General features: G+C 43.0%; 1 protein-coding gene across 1 annotated transcript; it reads left to right on the top strand.

Moving 5' to 3' along the window:
- The first annotated feature begins 71 nt into the window (after nucleotides 1-71).
- PGM3 (phosphoglucomutase 3) lies at nucleotides 72-27551 on the top strand. Its single transcript, XM_004011129.5, has 13 exons — nucleotides 72-141; nucleotides 1630-1835; nucleotides 3183-3367; nucleotides 4740-4807; nucleotides 10372-10505; nucleotides 11854-12049; nucleotides 13453-13610; nucleotides 14947-15030; nucleotides 22087-22185; nucleotides 23759-23872; nucleotides 24909-25031; nucleotides 25873-26046; nucleotides 27104-27551. The coding sequence occupies exons 2-13, from the start codon at nucleotides 1632-1634 to the stop codon at nucleotides 27191-27193; spliced, it is 1629 nt and encodes a 542-aa protein (XP_004011178.2). The 5' UTR covers nucleotides 72-141; nucleotides 1630-1631; the 3' UTR covers nucleotides 27194-27551.
- The last annotated feature ends 325 nt before the right edge of the window (nucleotides 27552-27876 follow it).

The raw sequence follows: 27876 nt of genomic DNA, 5'->3' as shown, positions 1-27876 counted from the left end.
CTGATTGGCTGAGGGGCGGGGCAACGAGCCGGAAGCCACGCAGAGCCACGTCTTCGGATTCTCAGCGCCGCAGTCGGTTCTCGGCGCTGCTGCGAGGAAGGTGGTCCGTGCGGTGAGGGTGAGGGGAGTGTCTTGGCGGAGGTGAGCTGGGCCCCGAGGCTTGGCGGCGAGAACGGGACGTTGCGGTGGGCGGGCGTTCGGCCACCCGAGAGGCTAGTGGGCATCTGGCGGACTGAGCTGCGGGCCGCGAGGGGCACGCCTACTCGTCCCCGGGCTGGTGAGCGGGCTGGAGGCTCGGGCCCGAGGGTCGAGCTAGGGGAAGGGGTCTCGTCCATCACCTCAGTGCGGGCCTCAAGGCTGGGTGCCAGGAAACGTGGGCAGATTCTGGGGCGAGGAGTTAGGGGAACTAACCAGGTGCTGAAGGTTGAATAGAGGGAAGGGGATCGTTCTAGGCTTTTTTGAGTGGTCGCAGTTTGGACTTGACGGTACTTTCAATAAAAACCTTTGCATACTCATCAAAAGTAGTTTTAGGACATAAAACGCTTGAAATGACGGAAGCATTTTATCTTGACTTTTTTATTTTAAAAAAGACTTTTGGATGAAACAGGTTTACGCCCTTATGAATAATTATGGTATATTGCCAACTGGTCAGTTTTTAATGAAATGTCTTCATGCTTGAAAAATAGATTTGTCCACTCTAGGTCAAACTAAATTAGCTTCCTAAATGCCAGTTTTTTCCAGCTGAACAAAAACATATAACTGTTGTTCATTGAAGTAATGAAGGACAATAAAGAAAACAAGGAAGTCTAGTGGGCTACAGGCTGACCTTTGACTTTAAAGGTAAAAGGAAGATGTTGCTTGTTAATGAGAGCTTAATTTAGAAGGGCGTCAGGATCCTCATGAAAATACAAAAATCCACCCCATGGTGTATGTGGAGGTCTGTCTTGGAGGGGAGGTTTTTCCCCTTTGCTTTTCCTTTGGGAATCAGTCTCTGTAGCCTGGGAGGAATAGCAGAACTTCACAGATTTCCCAGATGTTTTGCATGTGCAGCTTAGGTCCACTTGAGAATGTGACTTCAGGCCTCAGTCCATCAGCAGTAAGCTAGACCCAGAATTCAGTTTTCCCATTTATAAAATGAGGTGATTCCTGATCATGTAGGATTTTGTGAATCGTAAGTGGTCATATGTGTGGATTTATTTCTAGGTGCTCTGGTTCTATTCTACTGATCTTTTTTTATACCAAGGCCATACTGTTTTGATTACTGTAGCTCTGTAGTGTACTTTGAAATCAGGAGTGTGGTGCCTCCAGCTTTGTTCTTCTCAAGAGTGCTGTGATTATTCAGCATCTTTTGTTGTGCTGTGGAATCTTCAGTTTAGTTGGAAGTGGACTGTTTAAAAGTTTGCCTTGTGTCCAGGAATTGTTGGGGACAGCCTGATTTCTGTCCTGAAGTGGACAAAACAGGTAATGCTAACCCACGGATGTATTCTACTGTTCTTCCCTCTCAAACGTAGGCCTCTTTGGGGAAGATCAGAATGAGGCAGATGTATTAGTTTGGGATGACAGGTTTTGAAGCAAATAGTCCATGGAAGATTTCTTATTATACCTGAAAAATATTCCTTTATTTTGCAGACATGGATTTAGATGCCGTTACAAAGCAGTCAGTGTTACATGCCAAGCCTGACGGGCTCATTCTTCAATATGGGACTGCTGGATTTCGAACGAAAGCAGAACATCTTGATCATGTCATGTTTCGAATGGGATTATTAGCTGTCCTGAGGTCAAAGCAGACAAAATCTGCCATAGGAGTCATGGTAACAGCGTCGCACAATCCTGAGGTAATGCATATAGTGCTCCAGTAAGAGAGGCTTATGTTTCCAAGACCAAACTTTAGTTTCTGAGCACTTTGACCCCAGTTCAAGTTCTAATTCTAGTACTTTGCTTTGTCCTTGTTCTGTGCCTTTGGTTTTGAACAAGCACTTTTCTTAACAAGTGGTCATTTCACTCACAACTCTTTAACAGTTGTGGAGAGAGTGAGATGAGATAGTCATTTTTTGGAGTATGTCCATATTGAGAAATAACACAATGTCCTTATAACTTAGTTGTATTGAGACAGCATCAGTAATAAAAAGTGTTGCCTCTGTTAATGTGGCAGAGATTGAAGAGATTGGAGGCAAACTGGGGGAGGGGAGAGGACAAATTTTTGAAAAGACTTATCACACTTTGAAAATTTTCAGACAGCTTTTCTATAGCTAGGGAATAGTCTCTTGTTCTGAGTGAACAGCTGGACATGTGACTTGAGGGATCCAGAGGTGAACATTGGACAGGATATTGATCAGGCCTGATGAGTCTAGGGTTTATGACAATCAAGTTTTTAAAGTATTCCTCTGACACAACTTAATTATCTTATTCTGTACTGGCCTATAACTCACTAAAACATTGTTTAAATAATATGCTTCTGTTCTGTTGCTAGAACACAAGACTTTTGCCTTTGTAGCTAAATCAGCAGGTTAGTGAGGGATTGTAACCTCTTCCTCTCACAGCCGCCCCCACCGAAAAACAAGAGGATGTTGCTTATTCAGCTTCTAAATGCGGATTGTTATAAATGTGTTAAGTGTTAAATGTCTAAATCACCACACTTGCTTAATGATGTGTAGGCAGAACCCCACATTTATTGTTAATTCCAGAAGCACGTCTTCAGACAATTTTGAGCTCTTCCCTTCCAGTGTGTTCTTTTGAGTGCAGCCGCAGGGAGAAGGGTCTCCAGGGACCCTGGTTCTGCTGCAGTTGTGCCTCATCAGTTAACTGATGGTGGATGCACGGGTGACAGCCTTTTAAAAGGCTAGGGGGGCTCAGCAGCTGTTGGGTGTAAGAGTCAGATAGACTTGATGTTTTAATATCAGCACTGACACTTCCTAGCTGTATGAACATAAGCAGATTACTTGCTCTGAATCTCGGTTTTCTCAGAGATTGGAGTAACCATAGGAGGATTAGTTAGATTGATGACACATGCAGTGAGGATTCGCTGAGGTGATGCATGTACAGAACCTGGTCCAGCACCTGGCCTTCAGTCGTGGTCACCGGGGAAACTGCCTAGCCGTCACTGCCTTTTGTTTGGGGAGAAACAGCTTGGGTTTGCTTCCTCATGACTGTGCACATTACTTTTTATTTTTATTTTTTTTTAGGAAGACAATGGTGTAAAATTGGTGGATCCTTTGGGTGAAATGTTGGCAGCATCCTGGGAGGAGCATGCTACCTGCTTGGCAAACGCTGAGGAAGAACATTTGCCCAGAGTGTTGGTGGACATCAGCGAGAAGGCAGCCGTGGATCTGCACCAAGATGCCTTCGTGGTGATTGGTAGAGATACCAGGTGCCCATCAGAGCCAGGGTGAAAGCTGATTTTTGAATGCCACATAAGTGGTTGTATCAGTTTTAGCACTCGAGACAAATGGAAAGAGTCAGGTGGAATGGAACCACCCTGAGAGGTTCCTCCTGGTCTTTTCAGTAGGACGTAGGAGTTAAGTCACTGCTCTGGCTTGGGCTTGGTGTCCGAGCCCCAACTCTCAAGCTTACTGTATGAGTTGAGCAAGTCGCTTAACCTTTTGGAGCGCACCTTTGCTCGCCTGTAGTGTTGATGGTGAGCCTACATCACGCAGGCCTTCCTGAAGATTACATAAGATAGTATAGACGACACACCTGTTTCCTGGCTCAAGACAGGCACTTCCCAAATGTCTCCCATCCCTTTGTTTCTGTAGGTTTGCACCTTTCCGCTGCAGAGTAAGAACATGTGATTATTACTTTACTGTGTTTGGAGACTATGACCTGTGTTATGGTTGGCTCGCACATTTTCTTCTGCTAGAGCTAGTTGGAAAGCGTTAACCATCTGCATTATTTCTACATGTTTGTCACATTTAGCAGCTCTTGGCTTCTTTCACAGAGAAGTGTCACTGTAAAATGTTAGGTTAAAAGTGTACTTTGAAACAGAAGCATTCTCTTTAGCATAAGAGCTGGTTCTAGCCAGAGATTTGTTCTAAAGCAAATTTCTACTCAGTCTCTAAATGCCTTACCATTTTACCCTTACCCATTAAGTGTGTTGCCCTTAATGTGTTACCACTGATTGTGGGTTTGTAGGTGATGAATAGCCAAGTGGTTTATGTTCTGAAGCAGATATCATCTCACAGTAAATCCATCCACGTGTTTTCCTCTCACCTGTTAACTAGTTTAAATGATATAGAAAATCTTGTTCTATAAAGCAGGTATGTATATTGATCTTTATTTTCAGATAGAAAAATAATTTATTCTGACTTTTTAAAATGAAAAGTAGATTCTCTATCCTAGGTGGTGTAACACCTAGCCTTGGCTTACACGCGCTCTGTGTGTATTTACCATTACTGTTTTCAAGCAGTAAATGTGTTGTTACCATCAAACTTGAAAAAGTGTTTGAGTGTAGGAGTAATTAGTGTTACAGTTATATTAGTGTTAAAGTTTATATCTATTTCCTAAATTTATTTAAAAGGCAAAACTCTTTCCAAGACACATATTGAGAAAGGCCACTGGAAAATGCTTACACTTTACCTGTGTGTCTTTTCAGAGTTTTTGGGCTATGCAGGTTTCGTTTAGTTTGACTACAGTGGACTTACTATTCTGAAGTTTGTAACGTAGAATGTCTGCATTTGCTTTCAGAACTTGCAGCGCAGTTGCTCTTGGATTAGATGTAATGTTTTCTTCCTTTTCTTTCCCAGGCCCAGCAGCGAGAAACTGTCACAGTCTGTAATAGACGGTGTGACAGTGTTAGGAGGTCAGTTCCATGGTATGTAGTTGTTCTGATTTGTAAATTAGTCTTTAAAAAAAAAATCTCAAAGTGAATGCATAATTTAATTTAGAAAAGTTTGAAAATAAGTAAACTTGTAGCATTTTAAATACTTAAATACTACTAGCATTTTAAGTTAAAAAATTAAAATAAATTTTCTGGACATGCATGTTATATTTCAGCTGTAGGAGATGATCTATAGGCAGCGCTGATCTTAAACGACTTCCTTTATTAAGACTGAACATACTGGTATAAAAACTCTTGAAGTTACTTGATATACTCATTCTGGGGAGTTCTTCCTATCAGGCAGGTATTCTCTAATAGCTGATCACATGTGGAGGCAGTGCGACAGGTAATGATGGAAAATACCTTTGACTGACTTGTGATCATGATTTTTAAGTTCTGATAGATGATCTTTCCCGTTTTACCAAGTGAAGAGTTAAACGCAGCGAAACAGGCTGGAATCCTCTTCTCACGCTGGTTGTGCATCTTGTGAATGCAGTGACTCCACTGTGCTTGGAGGTGAATTTTCCCAGTGTCAGATCGCTCTCATTTAAAAGCATCTTCTCTTGATCCTCTCAACCTCCGTGTGTCCCTCAGTTCCCATTTAATAACCTGGCCTCTTCCAGACTTGCCTAGTTTGCTTCTCTGTTTGCTCTTCTGATTATAAGAAGCCTGCTGGCGGTGAATACCTGTCCTTGCCCCTTCAGGAAAATGTCTGTGCCAACACTCATCTGCTAGAAAGCAGGAATTCACCTGGGGCCTGGGCCTCCCCAGGGACTGTTTAAGCTGCCGGACCCTGTGGACCTCTGGGTACAGTGCACCATGTTACCTGCACAAGCGCTTGTCTAGAGAGAGGAGCTGTAGCTTTTGTCAGATACTCAAAGAGATTTGTGATCTAAGAATAACTCTCAGAACTGATATTTGAAATTTTTTATTTCAGTTGATCTCTTATCCCTCTTTTTCCCCTACTTCTTCAGCCACTGTTCCAAACTGTCCTGTCTGCAGGATCCTTTTCTGTCTCCTAATATGGGCTTTCCTCACTTCCTGCTTTCATTCTGCCTCATTTCTGAATGAGCATCCTTGTTGCCATAGCTCCAGCTGCAAATACTCTTTTGTTCATTCACTTATTAGTTCATCGAACAGTTTTGACTACCTGCTATGTAGAGCCCTCCAGGAGTGTGTTTCATAGCATAGCTCAGCCTGTAGGAAGAAGCCCGTCTTGTATCATGACATGTGTCTAGTGTGCTTGTGTGAATAACTGAAACAGAATTTTCAGAGAACAGCGCTTACCATCCTCCGTGACTTGTGTTCATCTGTTTCATTAAAAAATGGAGAAATGCTGACTGGGTCTCACTAAGTAGATTCCCTGACCTGCTGGCAGGGTTTTGTTTTTTTTTTTTCAATCATTAAAATTTTTTTTAAATTTTCGGCTGCACTGGGTCTTCGTTGCTGCATGCGGGCTTTCTCTAGTTGCAGCAAGTGGGGGCTGCTCTCTGGTTGCGATGAGCAGGCTTCTCATTGCGGCGCCTTCTCTTGTTGCCAAGCATAGGCTCAAGGCACTCGGGCTTCAGTGGTCTCGGCTCTCGGGCTCAGTTGCCCCGTGGCATGTGGAATCCTCCTTGACCATCCCCTGCGTTGGCAGGTGGGCTGCCAACCACAGACCACCAGGGATGTCCAGTAGGTGGTTTTGAAAGCACTGGTTTGAGTCATGTTTCCACGTAGGTGGCTGCCCACTCCCCCAGGTTCACCCTGCCCCAAATCGCGTTCTTCCTGCCATCCGCAGAATGGTTGACCTTTCCAGCTCTGTCCTTCTAACTCTAGAACCATCAGTGTTCTAGCGTTTGAACCTAGAAAAATTGGAGAGTAATTTAAAAACAAACTAACATCTTTTGCTCATTGCTCTCTTCCACTTAGTGTATGTCAGGAAACAAAGGTGGTTGATGTGGCTTCAGCTCAGGGAGACTGGGAGAAGCTACTAGAAGATAGGGTTAGGGAGGTGAGCAGGGGCCGGGTCATTCTAAGCCTTACAAGTCGCGGGGAGAATTGGGGTTTTACTTTCAGTATGGTGGGAGTCCACTGAAGGAGTTTATGCCAGCGAATGGCATCACATTTTCACTTTAAGCCAGTCCCTCTGGCTGTGGTTTGGAGAGAGGAGGGAGTTGGTCTCGGAAAGGAAGAGAAACCAGCTAGGAGACTAGGTAGTAGACTCATGCAAGACTTGCTAGTGAGAAAACCGGGAAACGGTGAGATTAGTAACGACGTTAAAGGATTTTTGTGATTCATGGTGAGGTTAGAGGTGCGAAGAATGGCTGCTAGGTTTCTGGGTTGATCTGTTGAATGGATGGTGATGTTTTTATTGAGTCACTGTCATTTCGTAAATGTTTATTTTGTAATTTTGATACTGGTCACAAAATCCACTTGTTTCAGCCTTCAGTGTGTGTCTCTGGACTGTTGTTTGTCTCTCCTTATGCACTGCCACTGAGCTGGTCTGAGCTTTTACCCACTTTTTTTTTTTTTTTTTAAAGCTCTTCCACCTTCTCGCATCTAATCCTTGTACCAGAGCCAAATATCTGTTACACAGCTGCAGTGCTCAAGAACCTAAAGTGACCGTTGGCCTTCCATCCAGACTCTTGTGCTTGGCTTTGAAGACCACTGACAAATTTTGTCACAGTGTATTTATTGGATCCTGGTCCACTTTCGCTGTTTCTCTTGCTTCTAACTCATAGTCCCTTTCTTGTGTGTTTAGCTATTTGTTTTCTGGGAGAATTATCTGTGGGACAATTTTGAGTTTTACGATGAAGGTGTATTGCCCTGGTGGGGTTTAGTGTTTGCATTTGCTTGGGGTACTACCAGGCTGGTGGGTGATAAGGTTCTTTGATGACAGCATTCTTCTGGATCCCTGTGGTTATGTGCCTCTGGGCTGGGAGTCCCTGGAGGCCTGTACTTGTGGTGACAGCTCGTCAGGTATGGACTTTCCCCTCTGCTCTGTTTGGTGCCAAGTCAGCTTTCTGGGGAGTAGGCCCTGGGGGCTTACTCCTGACTCAGTCTTGCCCTGAAGAATTGTTGTTTAGTTGCCAAGTTGTGTCCGACTCTTTTGCAACCCCATAGACTGTAGGCCGCCAGGCTCCTCTGTCCTTTGGGTCTTCCAGGCAAGAATACTGGAGTGGGCTGCCATTTCCTCCTCCAGCGGATCTTCCCGACCCAGGGATCGAACCTTCCTCTCATACATTGCAGGTAGATTCTTTACCACTGAGCCACCTGGGAAGCTCTGCACTGAATAGTCCTTCTTTTAAAAAATTTAATTTTTATTTTATTTCAGTTCAGTCGTGTCCGACTCTTTACGACCCCATGGACTGCAGCATGGCAGGCTTCCCTGTTGAGCAACTCCTAGAGCTTACTCAGACTCATGTCCATTGAGTCGGTGATGCCATCCAACCATCTCACCCTCTGTCGTCCCCTTCTCCTCCTGTCCTCAATCTTTCCCAGCATCAGGGTCTTTTCAGATGGGTTGGTTCTGCGCATCAGGTGGACAAAGTATTGGAGCTTCAGCTTCAGCATCAGTCCTTCCAGTGAGTATTCAGGACTGATCTCCTTTAGGATGGACTGGTTTGATCTTGCAGTCCAAGGGACTCTCAAGAGTCTTTTTCCAACACCGCAGTTGAAAAGCATCAATTCTTCGGTGCTCAGCTTTCCTTATAGTCCAGCCCTCACATCCACTTTATATAGGAGTATAATTGATTTGCAGCATTCAGTTTCAGATGCACAGAAAGTGATTCAGTTATACACATGTCCGTTCTTCTGCAGATTCTTTTCCCATGTACGTTATTATAGAATATTGAGTAGAGTTCCCTGTGCTGCACAGGAGGTCCTTGTTGACTATCTGTTTTGTATATAGTCGTGTATATATGTTAATCCCAACCTCTTAATTTATCCCTCCCCTCCATGTTTCCCCTTGGGCACAATAAGCTTGTTTTGGAAGTCTGAGAGTCTGTTTCTGTTTTGTAAATAAGTTCATTTGTATCCTTTTTTTAAAGTTGGATTCTGCATGTGAGTGATGTCGTATGATGCTTGTCTTTGCTTACTTCTCCTGGTCTGATCATCTCTAGGTCCATCCATGTTGCTGTAAATGGCACCATTCAGCCTTCTCTCTGGCTGAACAATGACCCAGTGTAACATGTACTGCGTCTTCTTTAGGCATTCCTGTGTCAGTGGACGTCTAGTTTGCTTCGTGTCTTGGCTGTTGTAAATAGTGCTGCAGTGAACCTTGGGGTGTGTGATGTGAATTCTGGTTTGAAGAATAGGCCTTTGGGGCTTCAGGCACTTCTGCTGAGTTGCATGTCTTAGATCAGCATGGACCTTCTACACAGAGAACCATTGCTCAACTCCTAGTTTAGATGAGTGCCCTCAGAGCAAAACTGGCTTTGCTTATCTTGCATCCTGGAATTCTCTCTTACTTAACTCTGGCCTAATTGGTACTGCAGTTCTTTTTGAAAAGAGATAAAAGTCTTTTATCTTTCAGTTTTGGTTGTTTCTAAAAGGAGGGTTCATCTGAATTATGTGGTTTATAATGTTACGAAAACAGAACCCAGTTATTACTTTTGTACGTTGCCGCCGATCTATACCAGATGACTGGTTTAGCTGTCATTAGTAGTTCGTATTTCTTTTAGAACTGAGTATGTGTCCAGTGTGTCCCCTTCCACCACCAAACAGTTCATTCTGACTCCATCCACCTGGCAGCCACATCCCAGGCATGCAGGGCTCAGTGCCTCAATCCTTGCTCCTCCCCGCCTTCAGATGCCCTCACCTGGGCTCCTGACCACCCTCTCCTTAGGCCGATTAATTTGTTTAGATAGGCTCATAGAACTCGGGGAAGCATTCGACTTCTAGTGCACCAGTTTATTATGCGGAGTGTAGCCCGGGAACGGCCAGATGGTGGAGATTCATGTGGGGAGGGGCATGGGGCATCAGTGCGCCCTGGGCCCCTCAGTCCCCACTGGCTCCCCGTCCTGGAACCCCATCCTTTAGGGCTTTTATGGAGGCCTCCTTACATAGGCATGGCTGCTTAGATCTTTGGTGAACTAAGTTGAACTTTGTTCTAAGGTGAATTCAGAGCTTTGGTTGAACTCAGTTTCCTGTCCCTCCTTTCTCCCTTCCCTGGAGTTTGGGAGGAGGTTGGAGGCGGGCAGGCAGGTCTGTAAATTTCAGTTCTCTAATCCTGTGGTTGGTTCCCAGGCAACCAGCCACCCCTAAGGTTTCTAAGGGCCTTCTGAAAGTTACCTCATTAGCATAACAAAAGATGCCTTTCTGTGGAGGCTCTGCCAGAAATGGAGACAGATCAAATGAATGATTCTTGGTATAAATCACAGTATCACAGCATGACCTGTAGTTTTAATGACTTCAGTGGATGTTTATGCATATTTCTGGGTGGTTTAAAACAGCGTTTCTTGTATTTTCTGAGATGTCTTTTTTTAAAGAGGATTTATGACCCTGAAATTGACACAGCATGAGTCTTCCACGTTGTTGAGAACTGTGTGAAGTGACTTTTTGTGTCTCTGTGACAGATTATGGCTTGCTGACGACGCCCCAGCTGCACTACATGGTCTTCTGTCGAAACAGCAAAGGCCAGTATGGAAAGGCAACCGTAGAGGGTTACTACCAGAAACTGTCCTCAGCCTTTGTGGAACTTACCAAACAGGTCAGAATCTCTCCAGTGTGGTTCGAGTTTGAGCAGTTGCTTAAAAGAACATCATTGAACAGTTTATTTAAATATTTGTCACTTTTTTTTCCAAAAATTTGGCCTGTCTCCTTTTTCTTTCCAAGGTTCTGCAAGGTCTGGCCCTTGCAGCCAGCTAACTCTGTGTTGGCATTTACTTGGCAAGGCACATAGTATGTTCTTGTTACCAACCAGGGTTCTTGGCCTCCTTAATCAGTAGAAATTGGTAAGAGGCCAGACAAATTCAGGCAGGGCTTTGTTGGGGCCCCTGCTGCAACAGAAGGGAGCAAAACCCACAGATTTGCTTGCTTGCTGAGGGGAGGCCAAGGTGGTTCCTTACATTGGAGGGAAGAGGCGTGTCCAGGCTTCTGGCTAGAGGAGGGCTTAGGTGATTTGTCCACCCCTTAGCTGGTGTTGCGTGCAGGGGGCATGCACAGTGCCCAGCTTTTGCTCCCAGCTCTCGTAGCAATTGGGTTTCTTTGGGTGGTTTTTCGTATCTTGTTGCCCATAATTTGCCCCAACTGCTTGCATGCAGTTATTCTCAGTCCCTCTTCTCTTTGTATTTTGTTGCTGGCGGAGACTTTGTCCAGGTGCGAGCACTGCAGCAAAGGGTCTCAAGTGCCAGCCTGTCTCATTTTGAGCTCACTGCATGAGAAGCGTGATGAACTTGCAGTTTACATAAGTGTTCACGCAGATGAATTTGCTCTTAGAGTTATTGTAGGTGCTGTTGGCGTCATACTGGAAGCATCTACTGTTAAGAAAATCTGTCTTCAAGGTATATTAGCTTCCTAAGCCTGAACAGAAATTTGAGGGATATAATTCACTTGATCAGCCAATATCGAGCATATGTTGTTGTCAGGAATTGTTGACCAAAACCAAGTCTTTGCTCTCATAGAACTTACATTTTGGGGTGAGGGAGAGTAGGAGAGGAGACTGCCAGGAAAAACTCCACTTGCCTGGTGGTGTAATACACTATGAAGAGAATGACGGATATTATTGCTACTCATTCATCTGTATACTCATGCCCACATTTGAATGATTGCTATGGAATACAGACTAATAAGGGACCTTGCTAAATTATAATAAAGCTTCATTTCTGTAATGTATTTGGTCTGTAAAACTTTTCCAATATCTGTGACCAAAAAATGGTGTTTTAAAAATCTTACTTTGGTGTTTTACAGTTTTCATATGAACATGTGTACCCTTTTGTTTCCTGGTTTAAAATAGACAAGTGAACTGAAATAATGGCAGCTGTTTACGTGCACATACCTGTGCTTTATGCCTCACTTTGGTATCTTGAAGTGGCTCTTCCGTTTCTTTGCCTTTTCAGGCCTTCTGCAGCGGAGATGACCGCAGAACACTCAGGGTTGACTGTGCGAACGGCATAGGCGCCCTGAAGCTGGCAGAGATGAGACACTACTTCTCACAGGGGCTGTCCGTTCAGCTGTTCAACGATGGGACCAAAGGGAAACTCAACCATTTATGTGGGGCCGACTTTGTGAAAAGTCATCAGAAACCTCCACAGGGTATGCGAAAAATGTGTTTCTAGTGCTCTGTCTGAAACCAGTCACTCAAACAGAGGTGGCAAAGAGAGAGTCATGCAGCTGTCCTGGCCCCGCTGCTGTTAGACATCTGGGCCCTGTCCGCTTGCCGTTGCCATGCAATGACACGCAGAACATGGCTGCTCTCGGCCCTGAGAGTCTTGTGACTCTTCACAGGGGGCAGGAAAGCCAGTGGAAAAAGCAAAATCAGGACGTGGGATTTTGGAGCAGTGATTCTTAAGCTTTAGCAGACATAAGAATCACCTGGAAGGCTGGTGAGCATGTAGATTTCCTGGGCTCTACCCCAGGGGGTCTGATTCTGTAGGTCTTGGGTGGATTTGTCCATTTGCTGCTGTCCATCTCTTGTGGTAAAGGAACAGTAATGTTATCTAAAATCTGATGTGATGGTTGCTCAGGTTTCAGTAAGCTATGCAAATTACACAAGACATTAATCTCACTGGTTGTAATTTTTTTTGCTCTGAAATACCAGTGTTTCTTGTTACTGATATAAACAAATGAAAATCACTTTTTTCAGGATTTAAGTACATACTGTATCTGCTGCTGATTATTTAAGGATATAGTATGTAGTACAAGGGAAATTGAATTCAATTTAATACCTATAGCTTTCAAAGCACTATGTGGCAATCTGTGTTGCCAAACCACTGGCTTGTAGAAGGGAATTTTATTTTAGTATCATATAGGGTTTCAGCTTAGATAGATTTTGAGTGCTCTTTTTTCACTTTACTGTGAAAGAACTTACTGTGTAAAAATACTAGTAAACCTGTTTACTATTTAAAGGTTAAGATAATGGTTTTATTTGGAAGGGTGTTTTTCTTTATGTTTTATTTCCATTTAAATGAATTCTCTTCCCTTGATTTTGAACAGTTATCTCTGTTCATGTTCAAAAACAATATATGTTTATGTAGAGCTTCAGACAGGAGGAATGATCAGGATTTTCCTCATTGACAAAATACTCCAGTTACTTATATTTGATTATACCCTCTGCTTGGTCACATAAGAATAGAAATGGTTCTTTATCTGCAGGTACAGAGACAGTTTTTCCTTTTAACTGGGCTCCAGTTCACAAATTGGGAGAAACTTTGTTCAGCTGAAATTTGATTTTTTTAAATCTTAAGGACAGGCTCACTCTTGACCTAGCACATGTTTAATATTGCTGAAGTCCTGGAAAGATAATTTTAAACACCTCTTGAAATGTCATAGTGGACATACTTCTGTATAAACACAGAGGGTCACTTCTAATCAGTACTTAATGGGAAAAAAAAATTTCCCTCTGTAACTAGTGTGAGAGAAAAATCTAAAACTTTTTACATTAAATTTTATCCCCCTTTCTTAGACCGAAACGTGTTTTGATTTATTCTCGGTGCTAGGAATTGAAATGAGGGCCAATGAAAGATGCTGTTCCTTCGATGGAGATGCAGACAGGATCGTTTACTACTACCATGATGCAGACGGTCAGTTTCATCTCATAGACGGAGACAAGATAGCCACCCTCATTAGCAGTTTCCTCAAAGAGCTCCTGTTGGAGGTACGGTGCTGGGGCTGACCACCCTTTCACACAGACACACTGGGGAAATTGTGTGGTATCAGGCAGTTGCTTGAACGTCTCAGAGGCATGATTTGTGGGGAGTTCCTCACATCTGTGGCCAGAAAATACAAAAAGAAATGGTCATTCCAGTCATTTCAATGTTAGGGCTCTGGATTTGGAACCCAAAGGGAGTAGTCTTTTCTCTTTTATACTGGCAGAGAGCTTCATGATTTGGAGCTTTACAAAGTTCTGGTTTCTTCATAGCTGCCTTTTTTCTTTTTTGGCCTAACTGTGGGGCATGTGGTATCTTAGTTCCCCAACCAGGGATTGAACCCACACCCTCTGCAGTGGAATCGTGGTCTTAACCACTAGACCACCAGGGAAGTTGGTAACTGACATTTTAATGAGGGTTCCATGAACATCATTCCCCAGAGCCTTGAGTTTATACAGAAAGTCTCCTCTGAGGGATTTATTTGCTATGATTATGATAACCTTTAGTGACATGAGGTTTATTATGTTATGCTCTTGCGGAAATCTCAGATTAGCTTTAACTATAAAATGTAATGATAATTATCATAATATGGAAAAGGTATACTTTAAGAATTCAGTGTGTATTTTTATTAAAAACTGAAGAGATCAAGAAATGACAGGTTTCTCTAAAAAGGATTCTTTAGCAACTGAGATGTCCTTCATAGGGTGAAAAAACTTTGGTTCATCCAGACAAAGGAGTATTATTCAACGGTAAAAAAAAAAAAGCTATCAAGCCATGAAAAGACATGGAGGAAACGTGAATGCATATTTCTAAGTGAAATAAGTCAAACTGAAAGGGCTGTGTATATCACTGTGGGTCCAACTATAGGATACTGTGCAAAAAAAAACACCAAAAACACAAAAACTATGGTGACATTTAAAAGATCAGCAGTTTCAAGGCGGTGGGGAGAAGTGAATGCTGAAGGATAAACAGATGGACCACAGAGGACTTTTCAGGGCTGAAAGTACCCACTGTAAACATGGAGACGTGTTCTCATACATTTGTCCAAACCTGCAGAATATACAGCACTAAGAATGAGTCCTCATGTAATCTGTGGGGTAATATAAAGGAAATCCGGTGATTGAAAGGAGTTCCTTGTAGAATTGCTTTCAATAATACTCAAAAAAGTACTTAGGTTTTTTCCTGGCATACATGTGAATTTTCTGTGAGTTGTTTATTGCATAAAACTTGAGTGATGGCCGGACTGGCCGATAATTTTGTTATCCTTTAGAACTCTGTTTATAGGTTTGCTTTCGTAGGGTCTTTGCCTTTGATGGCAAGGTAATTGTCCTTGTTTTTTTCTAGATTGGAGATGGTTTGAGTCTCGGTGTTGTACAAACTGCATATGCCAATGGAAGCTCAACACGGTACCTGGAAGAAGTTATGAAGGTATTGAACATTTTCCATTTGTTGTACCTTCTTCATCATTACCTTTTATTGTGGGGTATTTCTGTGAGGAAAATAATGCCCTCATAAAAATGAATAGATTGAAATGCATGGAACTGAGCTTGTCTACCGAAGGGTAGAAGGTGAAAGTGTCAGTCGTTCAGTGGTGTCTGACTCTCTGCAACTTCATGGGCAAGTAGCCTGCCAGGTTCCTCTGTCCATAGGATTCTCCAGGCAAGAATACTGAAGTGAGTTGCCATTCCCTTCTGCAGGGGATCTGCCTGACCCAGGGATTGAACCCAGGTCTCCTACATTGCAGACAGATTCTTTACTGTCTGAACCACCAGGGAAACTGCACTTAAAGGTAACTAGAAATCAAACAAAGAAAAATTAAATTGTCCCTAATGCAGAAAAGGAAAGAGACTTTCCTTCCTCCCTTTTCCTAGAGTGTTTCATTTAGCAAGCTTATGTTTTCTCTGTCCTTTTGTGATGTCAATCTTTTGAAAGGCAAAATAGGCCAGTTTTACAGTTAAGGTTTTTCTATAAGGGCGTAGAGTACCTCTTTGAAACATAAACATCAAGGAAGGTAGCATCCGAACACTTAGCCTCCTGGAAGTTTGACCACCTTACCACTTAGAGCCGGGCACCCATCTGCTTGACAGAGAGATGTGAGAAATTGTATCATTCCTTTGGAGAAGGACAATTAGCCAAGCCCAGTGGCCACAGCTTTCCGACAGACCCTCGTGGCTCAGATGTTAAAGAATCTGCCTGCAATGCAGCAAACCCAGGTTCGATTTCCTGGGACAGGAAGATCCCCTGGAGAAGGAAATGGCAACCCATTCTGGTATTCTTGCCCAGAAAATTCCATGGACAGAGGAACCTGGTGGGCTGCAGTTCATGGGATCTCAGAGTTGGACACAGCTGAGTGGCTAATATGCACACACACGCATGACAAAAGGTACTGCAGAATCTTCCTGAGAAGCAGACCTGTTCTGTAGATAGACTGCCATGGGGTTTTGTAGGGGGAGAGACTGGGCTCAACTCCTGATACAACAGGAAAAGTGGAGATTTTATAGCCAAGGAATAGGATATGGGGGCAGGGAGCGGGTTGGTGAATGGAAAATTGCCAAGAGGAACCTCAGGGAGGGTTCTGGCTAAACCAACGTAACAGGACTTCTGTTGACAGCAGCCTGGGTCGTCAGATGGTACGGGGTGGGGACTTTGGGCTGATATGGAGAGTAGGGGATTCCAGCTAAAGTGATTGAGCAAAAGATTCTTTGTAAAACTGGGTCCTTGGAGACATGGCCGAGGACAGGACCTGTTCAGGCTCAAAAGAGCCTGATTCTCATGTGGTTGAGGAGAGATCTTGGTCACGAGTTATCTTGAGGTGTGTAAAAGGGTGGGATTGCTTTCTGTCTTTGCAGTCTCTTTCCAGGGGTCCCCAACCCTCAGGATCTAGCGCCGGGATCTGAGATGGAGCTGCTGTGATGACAGTAGTAGAAAGTGCACAGTAAATGTGATGCACTTGAGTCATCCCGAAACCATTTCCCGCCCCCAGGTCTGTGGAGAAATTGTCTTCCACAAAACTGGCCCCGTTACCAAAAAGGTTGGGGGCCGCTGTCTTCAGAGGATTGCCTGTGATGTGCATCACAGTCTGGTTTATTGGTTATTTGGTAACAGAACCTGTCTTAGTCTTCTGTGGAGATGTTTTGTGGGTTGGTAGATTTTGTTTCTAATCATTTCCCCAGCATCCACCAGGTGACTCTGCCTTGTACATCCCATCTGCTTTAAGAATCAGAGGCTGCAGGACCCAAATTGGGTCTGCAGAAAGTAATTCTTTCTCTCCCTGGCTAGTGTGATATTTCCCAACGTCAGTGTTACACCTTGTCAAATTCCTGCATTTCACTAGTTTTGGTGGCCATCCCATTCTTTTTACTTTATTTATTTAAATTTAAATTTATTTATTTTAATTGAAGGCTAATTGCTTTTACAATATTGTATTGGTTTTGCCATGCATCAACATGAATCCACCACGGGTATACCCGTGTTCCCCATCCTGAACCCCCCTCCCACCTCCCTCTCCGTACCATCCCTCTGGGTCATCCCAGTGCACCAGCCCCAAGCATCCTGTATCCTGCATCGAACCTGGACTGGCGATCTTTTTATAGCAGGAATGGCAGAGTCAGGTTCCTTTCGCATCTGGATAGGAGAAGTGAATGAGTCCAGCAGGTGGGCACAGACTTGGAGGGTGTGGCCAGGCCAGCTGCTGTCACCTTTGGTCAGAGTCTTCAGGAGAAACTGAAAATCTGAATTTTGGTGTGAATTTCCTACCTTTGAAGTCTTGGCAGCTGATTCAGCATTTAAAAGAAATAGTGGTTAGGCCACATAAAACATGTCTGGAGGTGACTACCTGGTACCCTGACTTAAATATATGGTTACAGCAAATATATGCCTTAAATATTTGGTTACAGTAAACCCACTCAAGGTACTCCATCCGGGGCGCACTTGCCTGCCTTTCATAGAGATTCTTGGTGTTTGGGTTATTCTGTATTTTCTTAATTTGTCTCAAAAATGGCTTTTATAGTAAGATGCCCTGCTGAGGAAACTGAACATTGGTAACTCTTCTTCTCAACACATTCTCTTGTAGATTAAATATTTTCAGCCCTAGCCATTCCCGAGTCTCCTAAACCCAATCAAATGCCAGGCCCGTCTGAGCTTGCTCTCTTTTGCAGTTTCGCTGCTGTCTTTCCTTAACCATTCTCTGGCAGATCCACCCGAGACTTGCTGCCCAGTTAGTACTCCAGTCACTGATTTCTTACTAGGATTAGCCATAGAAACCACCTAACCTAAGCCAGAGCTTAGCAAACAGTGGCCTCTGGGCCACATTGAACCTGCCAGCTGTTTCTAGTTTCGTGGGAATACAGCCACGCTCTCGTTTTCATATGGTCTTGTGACTGCTTTCTCACTACAGAGACAGAATCAAGCAGTTGTGATGGAGACCACGTGACCTACAAAGCCTGAAATATTAGTTATCTCTTTAGAGTAAAAGCTGGAAGACCCTGGTTTTAAGCCATTCTCCACACTGTAGCTAAACAGCTTTCTGAAACGATCAGATCAGGTCACTCCCCCAGCTTGAATCTTTCTTTATAAGGGGCCCCTCAGCTCTCTCACCCCTCTTTACTCTGGGCTGTGTACTGCTGTGCAGTCACTCCCCCACAGGAACACTTAGGCTTTGTATTTTAATGGCTTAATCTCACTGGACTAAGTTCCAGGAGTTTTGTTCCCTGGGATGGTAGGTGGTGGTGGTTCAGTTGCTAAGCCATGTCCGACTCTTTGCGACCCCATGGACTGTAGCTCACCAAGCTTCCCTGTCCTTCACCATCTCCCAGAGTTTGCTTAAACTCATGTCCATTGACGTAGTGATACCATCCAACTATTTCATCCTCTGTCGCCCCCTTCTCCTTCTGCCCTCAATCTTTCCCAGCATCAGGGTCTTTTCCAGTGAATCGGCTCTTCTCATCAAGTGGCCAAAGTATTGGACCTTCAGTTTCAGCATCAGTCCCTTCAGTGAATATTCAGAATTGATTTCCTTTAAGATTGACTGGTCTGATCTCCTTGCTGTCCATGGGACTCTCAAGAGTCTTCTCTAGCACCACAGTTCGAAAGCATCAGTTCTTTGGTGTTCAGCCTTCTTTATGGTCCAGCTCTCACATCTGTATGTAACTACTGGAAGAACTGTAGCTTTGACTACACAGACTTTTTCTCAGCAAAGTGATGTCTCTGCTTTTGAATATGCTGTCTAGGTTTTTCATAGCTTTTCTTCCAAGGAGAGAACATCTTTTAATTTCATGGCAGCAGTCACCGTCCACAGTGATTTTGGAGCCCAAGGAAAGAAAATCTGTCAGTGTTTCCATTTTTCCCTCATCTGTTTGTCATGAAGTGATAGAATTGCATGCCATGATTTTTTTTTTCAAACTTTTTATTTAAGGATAATTGCTTTACAGAATCTTGCTGTTTTCTGTCAAACGTCACCCTGAATCAGCCATAGGTATACATATATTCTCTCCCTTTTGAACTTCCCTCCCATCTCCCTCCCTATCCCACCCTACTAGGTTGATACAGAGCCCCTGTTTGAGTTTCCTGAGCCACACTGCAAATTCCCCTTGGCTATCTACTTTACATATGGTAATGTAAGTTTCCATGTTACTCTTTATGTCTCACCCTCTCCTCCCCTCTCCCTTTGTGCATAAGTCTGTTCTCTGTGTCTGTTTCTCCATTGCTGCCCTGTAAGTAAATTCTTCAGGACCATTTTTCTAGATTCCGTATGTATGCATTAGAACACAATATTTATCTTTCTCTTTCTGACTTACTTCACTCTGTATAATAGGTTCTAGGTTCATCTACCTCATTAGAAGCGACTCAAAGGTGTTCCTGTTTATGGCTGGATAATATTCCATTGTGTGTATGTACCACGACTTCTTTATCCATTCATCCGTTGATGGACATCTAGGTTGCTTCCATGCTCTAACTATTGTAAACAGTGCTGCAATGAACAATGGGATACATGTGTCCTTTTTGATTTTGGTTTCCTCAGGGTATAGGCAGAGGTTTATAACAACAAAAAAATGTGACTGAGGAAAAAAAGAAAGAGCTCAAAAGCTTAATTAGATTTCATCGTGCCAATAAAATGGACAACGAGGAGGGGGGAAGGAAAGACAAAATCCAAAAGAATCTACAGAACAAGTCAAAGCATAAAGAATAGTAAATGTTTTTCTTGAGTCACTGCTGTCAGAATCCTTTCTTTCGCTGGGAGTCACAGCCCACCTCACCTCCCTAGGATGCCCTCCAACACTGTGCTGATCTCTGGACCTTCTGTGGGGGCAGCTCAGACTCTAATCTGGTCCTGCTCCTCTGTGTTCTTGCTTCCAATGTCTGCAGCCATCAGAACTAGTGCTTTTTCTTACGTGGGAGCTCTCAATATCCTTTTATATATTCCATGGACCCAGAGTCTGCCTAGTTGATCGTTTGGATTTAATCAGCAGCTTGTACAGCTGGTGGGAAGGTTTTAGGTCTTCTTCCTCAGCCACATGCCCCTGGGTTTCAATTGTGGTTTTATTTCCACCTCTGCCTGTGTGGGTCGTGCACTGGGGTTTGCTCCTGGGGCTGCCCTGGAGGATTTGGGTTTGCCCCGTGAGGGCCGGGTGTGGAGGCGGTTCATTCAGCTGCTTGGGACACAGGGTTCTGGCAGCACCAGGTACTCAGGGGAGTTGGCAGCTAGGGCAGCAGGACATACAGTGCTCTAGAAGGGTATGGCAACCAGTACTGCCCAATATGCTCCAGTATTGCCTGGAGAACCCCCCTCCCTGACAGAGAAGCTTGGCATACCACAGTCTACAGGGTCGCAAAGGGTTGGACACAACTGAAGTGACCCTGTGTCCACAGACACAGATTTGTTTTGCCTGTGGCAGCTCTGTCCCAGTGTGAGTTGGGTGTGAAGGTGGCGCAACTGCTTGGCTGGCAGGGCCCCTGGTGGTGCAAAATGTGCAGGGACGTGGATTGCCTCCGCTGTAGGAGTTATGGCCGTCTCAGCGTCTTTTGGCGAGCCTCTTGCAGCTGGCGATCAGAAGGCCTCATTGGCCAGTCTTTCTCTGTAGCTTCACCCATTCAGGCACTTAGAGGGCTCTCTTGCCTTGGGTCCTTCTCTGTTGTTGGGCAAGTCAGGCACATAGAGGGAGGCACCCGTGGCTGGGGTCCTACTCTGTAGTTCAGTGCATTAGGCATTTGATGGGCCAGCCTTGATTGTTCAGCTGCCGATGCTGGCGTGTGGGGGGAGAGGCGCCTCGGTGATGGCTCCACGCCCCACGCATGACTCAGCAGTATCGCCTCGCTTCCATGGCTGCCTGGCTTTCCTCCACAGGCATTTCCCGCCACAGTCTCCTCCCTGACATCCCCTCGATCCATCTCTCTGCAGTCCACAGCAGCACTTGCCCTGAGATTGCTCCACAGCCCCTAATCCCCAGCTGCCAGCCATTGCGCCTTCCAGGGGACCTGGGTCCCTGTCTTGGCTAAGTATGGCTTTGGCAAAGACTGTCTGATTCTCATTCCATTTAGGCTGTGACAGATCAGCTATTTCACTTTCAGCCTTAATTGTTTCTTGTCTGACTCAGACAGTTGCCCCACTGTGAGGATCAGACCTCTGCTTCAGTTGCCCCACCCACTGAGGGCGTGTCCAGTCTTACTAAGACTCCTGTTTTTCCCCTACTTCCTTCGTCCTACTGAGTTTTGCGTGGTTCTATATATTCTTTTCTGCTGGTCAGGTCCTCCTATCTGCTCTCAGCTGGTGTTCTGCATGCACTTCCGTGTCTGAAGGTGTTTCCCTGATGTATCCGTGGAGAGAGATGTATTCCACATCCACCTACTCCTCCGCCATCTTGTTCTCTCCCATGATCTATTTGTGAATGTTGAGTTGTAAGCCAGCTTTTTCACCCTCCTCTTTCATCCTCATCAAGAGGCTCTTTAGTTTGTCTTTGGTTTCTGCCATTAGAATGGTATCATCTGCGTATCTGAGTTTGTTGATACTTCTGGCAGTCTTGATTCCAGCTTGTGATTCTTTCGCCGACATACTCTGCATATAAGTCATATAAGCAGGGGGACAATATACAGCCTTGACGTACTCCTTTCCTAATTTTGAACCAGTCTGTTGTTCTTTATCTGGTTCACTTGTTTCTTGACCTGCGTGCAGGTTTCTCAGGAGGCAGGTAACATGGTTTGGTATTCCCATCTTTTTAAGAATTTTCTGCAGTTTATTGTGATCTACACAGAATTTTCCAAATTTGCTGGTATATTGAGTGCAGCACCTTATCATCTTTTAGGATTTTAAATAGCTCAGCTGGAATTTCATAACCACCACTAGCTTTGTTCCTGTATTTCCTAAGGCCCACTTGACTTCACACTCCAGGATATCTGGCTCAAGGTGAGTGACCACACCATCAAGGTTGGTTAAGTACACAGTGAATATTTGCTGATTAACTGCTGTTGTTTTATAAATATGTGTTTCAGGTACCTGTCTACTGTACCAAAACTGGTGTTAAACATTTGCACCACAAAGCTCAAGAGTTTGACATTGGTGTTTATTTTGAAGCAAATGGGCATGGCACAGTAAGTTCTCATAAATAATGACCTGCCTTTAGCTCGCACTTTTTTTTTTCTAAAGATGGAATTCGGTAATATTCCACTTTGATGAAATGATTGGGATGGTGATAGAAATGATATAGCTGATATTTTCTTATGTTCTGTGAAACTGTGGCTCTCAGATTGTAATGATCTTTCTTGGAATGTGAAGAGATAATACTAATTTGTTCCTATAATATATATAGTTTCTTTGAAAATATGTAGGTCTTAATTCCCCTGCAACTAGGCAATTTATACATCATTTAAAATTTTTCTTCAAAAGTGTGAGAAGGTTGAGGACTAACTTATAAGCAACTAGAAATGAGTTTAAAGTAATTTGCAATAGGCATCTAAAATTTTTTATGACTCTTAGCAGAGGGAGAATGAAAGTTTGAGATATAATTTGCATATCCTGATACCATTTTAACATGTCTGTAGTATATTCATAAGGTTCAAAAGTTTTATTAAATGTTTTTTAATATCTAGCCTTATTTCATAAATGGATTTGAGATGGTTAACAGAAAATGTTATCTAGGTCAGATAATTCTCATTATTTCAAAATTAGCTTGAATAGGCCATGACTATAAGAGGAAAAGTAGTAAGTTACTAGAAAATGTCATTGAAATATAACTTCAGTGATCTTATGCAGGGTTGGTAAATGCTTTTGAACTAGTAAATATTTTAGTTTTCACAAGCCTGAAAGTGAAAGTGAAGTTGCTCAGTCGTGTCCGACTCTTTGTGACCGCATGGACTGTAGCCTACCAGTCTCCTCAGTCGTGGAGTTTTCCAGGCAAGAACACTGGAGTGGGTTGACATTTCCTTCCCCAGGGGATCTTTCCAATAGGGGTGTTTGTTGCATCTGCTCAGATCTCCTAGTGAAGAGTAAATGAATGGGAGTGGCCATGGTTCCACAAAAGAAGTGACCAGTGCATCTTGGTTACCAACAAGCTTTGTATTTCATCAAGTGGCCGCGTGTACTGTGCTGCTCCTCTTAAGTGCTGGGCCTCTGAAGGCACTAAACCACGTGGGTAAGCAGTTCAAAACGGCAGGAGTCCGCAGGAGCACGACGCATATCATGCATTGAGTATCCATGGCACCGTTTGCCATAGTGTAGTATGTATGACAAACCTCTTTTCTACTTTTCTTTAGCTTATGTCCTTAAAAATTAAGTCAAGAAAACTGTATTAATGGCAATGAATTATATTCTTCTAAGTAGAATGAATACACATCAGGCTTAAGGAAGCTGGTTGCCCAGAACTGGTTTAGCTGGCTGACAACATCATACACCCACCATATGCATTCACCTTTGCCAGGGTGATTATTTTCTTGGTAATCTTTACATTTTGGTAACCCAGTTTTATAATCCTATAATACCTTCTGAGTTCTGATTTGATCTTACATTAATTTCATATATTCTACAGCTGCCATTTTTATCCCCTTGGTTTCTCCAGACTCACTGAGAGTTTCAAAAGTAGTTTAGTTGGGATGATCGTACTTACTGACTGGGGCATGGTTAGTGTTTGGTGATTTTTTTTTTTTTTTTGGTATGCTTTTATTGTAGGTACTGTTCAGTAAAGCTGCTGAAACAAAGATAAAACAACTAGCAAAAGAATCAGAAGATGAGAAAAGGAAAGCTGCCAAGATGCTTGAAAGTATAATTGACTTGTTTAACCAGGTGAGAACTGCAGGGGGATGGTGGACTCTTGGTTATGCTTAGCTGCTCGGTCGTCTCCGACTCTTTGCAACCCCATGGACTGTAGCCCATCAGGCTCCTATCCACAGGGATTCTCCAGGCAAGAGGACTGGAGTGGCTTGCCATGCCCGCCTCCAGGACTCTTGGTTACTTACACAGTCAGAAGGTAGACAGGGTCATGTGCTGTATCAAACATCGAAGTGGAAAAGTTGTGGCAGCTTCCTTGCAGCTGTGTAGATTTAAACTGAAATGCAGTGGCAGAACATTTATGTGCTTCAGATTTTCAAGTAATGATTAGTTTACAGCTGAGGTCAACAGATTCAGCTATGAGGTATATCTGTGAGGCTAAATACATATATATAATGTTTTGAAACCAACCTTGTCAAGGGAATTCAGAAAAAAGTCTGATGAAGCACATCTGTGGGTCAGATGATTGGGACTGAGTGGAGACTGTGGAAATGGACGAGCAAATCATAGGTCAGTGGAATGCGACAACTTATATTTAAGAGTCTTGCACATATGGGCAGTTCATATACCTCAGTGTGTAATCCTTGCATAACAGGAAGAGTCGGCGTCATAACTCCTGTTTTATAAATGAAGCAACAGCCTTAAAGAGTTACTCAGTGGCAGAGTATGGCAGAGTATCCAGCTTTAGGTGTGTTTTACCACCAAAAGCTCCACTTTACCATGCATCAGGCCTTCCACCATCATGGCATAATATCTCAGAAGGGATCTAGCAATAAATAAAATGTTGATTCACAGAGTGTTAACGCTGGAACCTCAAGAGTTATCCAGCCTAACCTCACTTTACATATGAGCAAGGAGATTAAAGGCAGGTGGTCTTAGTATTCTCTATAGTCCTTTTCTTGTTGCCTTCCATAGAGGTCTGTCCCTCAGTGTAGTTCATTTACCCACCCCAGACATCATGCAGCATGGGGGGAGGAGGCAGCCAGGACACGGTTTTCTCAGACAGAAGACATTCTTATCAACGTCGTGCTCGTGTTCTTGCATTTTGCAGACAATTGGTGATGCTATTTCCGACATGCTGGTGATTGAGGCCATCTTGGCTCTGAAGGGCCTGACCGTGCAGCAGTGGGACGCTCTCTATACAGACCTTCCAAACAGACAGCTCAAAGTTAAGGTGTGAGTCAGTTCACTCCCTTTCTAAAAACTAAGTTCATTTTACACATATGTATTGTATAGAAAAGATTGAATTTTCTCACATCTTTAAAAACTACAGAATCCCCTCCTAACCATTCTACTGTTATTTAGAAGTATTTGGTTTCCAACTTTATTATAAATATGTATCACTTTAAAAGATTTTATTATTTTTTTTAAATTTTAAAGATGTGAAGAGAGAACAAAATAATGAACCCCCTTTACACTAGCTTCAACTAGTGTCCTCCACATCCCCACTATTATTTTGAAGCAAGCCCTGGATAGCTTGTTGGTCCAAGTGTAGATGTGTCCTTCCTCTGCATTAGTCTTGGTTCACGCAGTACTTCCAGAGGCTGGATGCTGAGAAGTAGAATCTGGGCTAAAAGGGACACAATTTTAAAGGCGTTTTAGATAAACTGCTGATCGTTTTCTATATGGATATATACCAGATTACACAGTTCCCAACAGACATTTTTGAGAGAGAGATATTAAATCCACAGTTCACAGAAATGACTGCTGATTGTTCAAGTTTTTTTTTTTTTTTTTAAGGAGGTTTTTATGATTCCCTTTTTTAAAAAATACCTAAGATTATTTGTTCAATGACTAAGCCATACAGTACTGGCCATTATTTTAGTAGTGACTGTAAGACAGTCTGTGGTAATCTACCTCAGTACTGTACTTTGTGGTACAATCAGCTGAAATGTAGGTCTGTTGCTGCTGACATTAAATAGCCATAATCTTTTGGTGGGAATTATGTTGAATGGGTTAAAGCTTGAGAAAGGGAGTATGATATAGAAAAAAAAACATGAAATGCTTGTGCCTAGGTTGCAGACAGGCAAGTCATTAGCACCACGGATGCTGAAAGACAAGTAGTTAAACCTCCAGGACTCCAGGAGGCCATCAATGACCTGGTGAAGAAGTACAGGCTTTCCCGCGCCTTTGTCCGGCCCTCTGGTACAGAAGACATAGTCCGAGTCTATGCAGAAGCAGACTCGCAGGTAGGCTGAGACAGTTCTACTGAAGGGATGTGCAGTGAGAATCTAAAGGTGGTGGAGGAGGGTGGTAGCAGGAGAGAAAACTATTTTAATGCTATTGGAATCTCTAATGTCTGAGATTTATGGAGCCTTTTTTCTTCGGTAGTAGTTACATAGTTGACTAAAACTCCCCCAGATATTCTTCTTGTAATGTATTCTATATTTCCTAAAAGGGTCATATTTCTAACTGCTCTAAGAATACTACTTAGTATACCAATACATACGTAGTTTGACACATAGTAATTAAGCTTATGCATCCTAAAGTGGAATATACTTTTTTCCTTCATTTAAAAACATCCTGTTGCTGAAATTCATGAAAATGACTTACTTTGAAGTTTATTTCTAAACTCACTGGTACTGCACCCATGCTGCCTGAAATTTGTCTTTGTGTCTAGGCTTTCAATTTGGTTTTCAAAAATTTTCCTTTAAATGACAGCCTTGCTGTGTGCGTCTCTTTTCTTGATAGGATCAGAGACTTAAAAGTGTTTTTTTCAGCTGAGGCAAAGTTACAGGGGGATGGCCAGAGCCTCAGTAAGATATCTCTTCAATTTATATAGTAGCTGTAGCTTTTTTGCAGAAATTCAGGCCATTACAGAATGCAGTAAACAAATATCCCTGGTGCATGAGGAAAGGATAACTGGGGCCTCAACAGTTACTTCTGCTTTTGGTCAATTGTGGCCTTCTTGCCATTAACAACTTACTGCCTAAAGAGTCAATAACTCTTCACACTATTACTGACCGGAGACATATTGTTATGTCTTATTACTGAATTTATTCAGAGTTTTAACATGATAATCAAATCAGATTATAAAATAAAGTTAGCTAGGAACTTACCTGATTTAGAAGAATGTGACTTGTTTTCCACTTATCTATTGTAATTTGTTACTGAAAGATGAAAAAAAGTTCTCATTTGAATTATTTGTAAGTGAAACAAAATTGGAAAGCTTCCTCCCTGGGAGTTGCAGGTAACCTGGTAGATGCTGTGTCTTTTTCATCTAATATCCTTTTATGTAACTTACAGGAAAACACAGACAGCCTTGCATATGAAGTGAGCTTGGCAGTGTTTCAGCTGGCTGGAGGAATTGGAGAAAGACCTCAACGAGGTTTCTGAGGACAATTTTTATATCCTTTAGAAACCAGAGTTTTTAAAAAAGTTCTGAAGAATACTACTACTGCCACTGTTGTGACAGGTTCAGACACATTTATAATAATGTTTACAGTGTACCTTACTGGACTGTTTCTAGATCTGATTGTTTTTCTTAAACACTACCAGAATCATTCTTAGAAATAGGTAAGCCTTATATTTGTTAAGTTTCATTTTTTTAAATAAAACTAAATTCACCTGTAATATTAATCACACTAATATAAAGTACTGGAGCTCAAGTATATGATTCAGTCATTAACTTTATAATATATGCAAGGAAAATTTCATGAAGGCTGCTAGAAAATTAAAGCTTATTTATTACCAACTCCTGTGATGTTTTTTCCATCGATGTTACCTCCCCATGATGTCATTTTGCAGTCCTGGTAGTCACCACTGCTGATACAACTGGGCAGGGTGGAGAAGACTTAATATAAATACAACCAGTTTTTCTCATGGCAGAGTCTTCAAAGCAGTTCTTGTATACTTACCTCTTGAGTTAACATCAGCGGGAACTCAGAGGGGTGACTGTGAGGCTGTGGACCTCTGCTCTGTACTGAGGTGGAGATGCCTGTGCTACAAGTACTTACAAGGATGCATGGGCCAGGCCTCAGTTTTCTTTACTCCTCTTAGTGAAGGTAAGTGGGAGAAAC

This window comes from Ovis aries, chromosome 8 (genome assembly GCF_016772045.2).
Source record: "Ovis aries strain OAR_USU_Benz2616 breed Rambouillet chromosome 8, ARS-UI_Ramb_v3.0, whole genome shotgun sequence".
NCBI lineage: Eukaryota > Metazoa > Chordata > Mammalia > Artiodactyla > Bovidae > Ovis > Ovis aries.
Note: the sequence above shows the minus strand (reverse complement) of the source record. Positions and strands in the feature narration are given on the sequence as shown.

Coding starts and splice junctions, on each gene's coding strand:
- PGM3 (XM_004011129.5), top strand. CDS start 1,632: ATGGATTTAGATGCCGTTACAAAGCAGTCAGTGTTACATGCCAAGCCT. Junction 3,368..4,739: donor GTGATTGGTAGAGATACCAG/GTGCCCATCAGA, acceptor TTTCTTTCCCAG/GCCCAGCAGCGAGAAACTGT. Junction 12,050..13,452: donor TCATCAGAAACCTCCACAGG/GTATGCGAAAAA, acceptor TCTCGGTGCTAG/GAATTGAAATGAGGGCCAAT.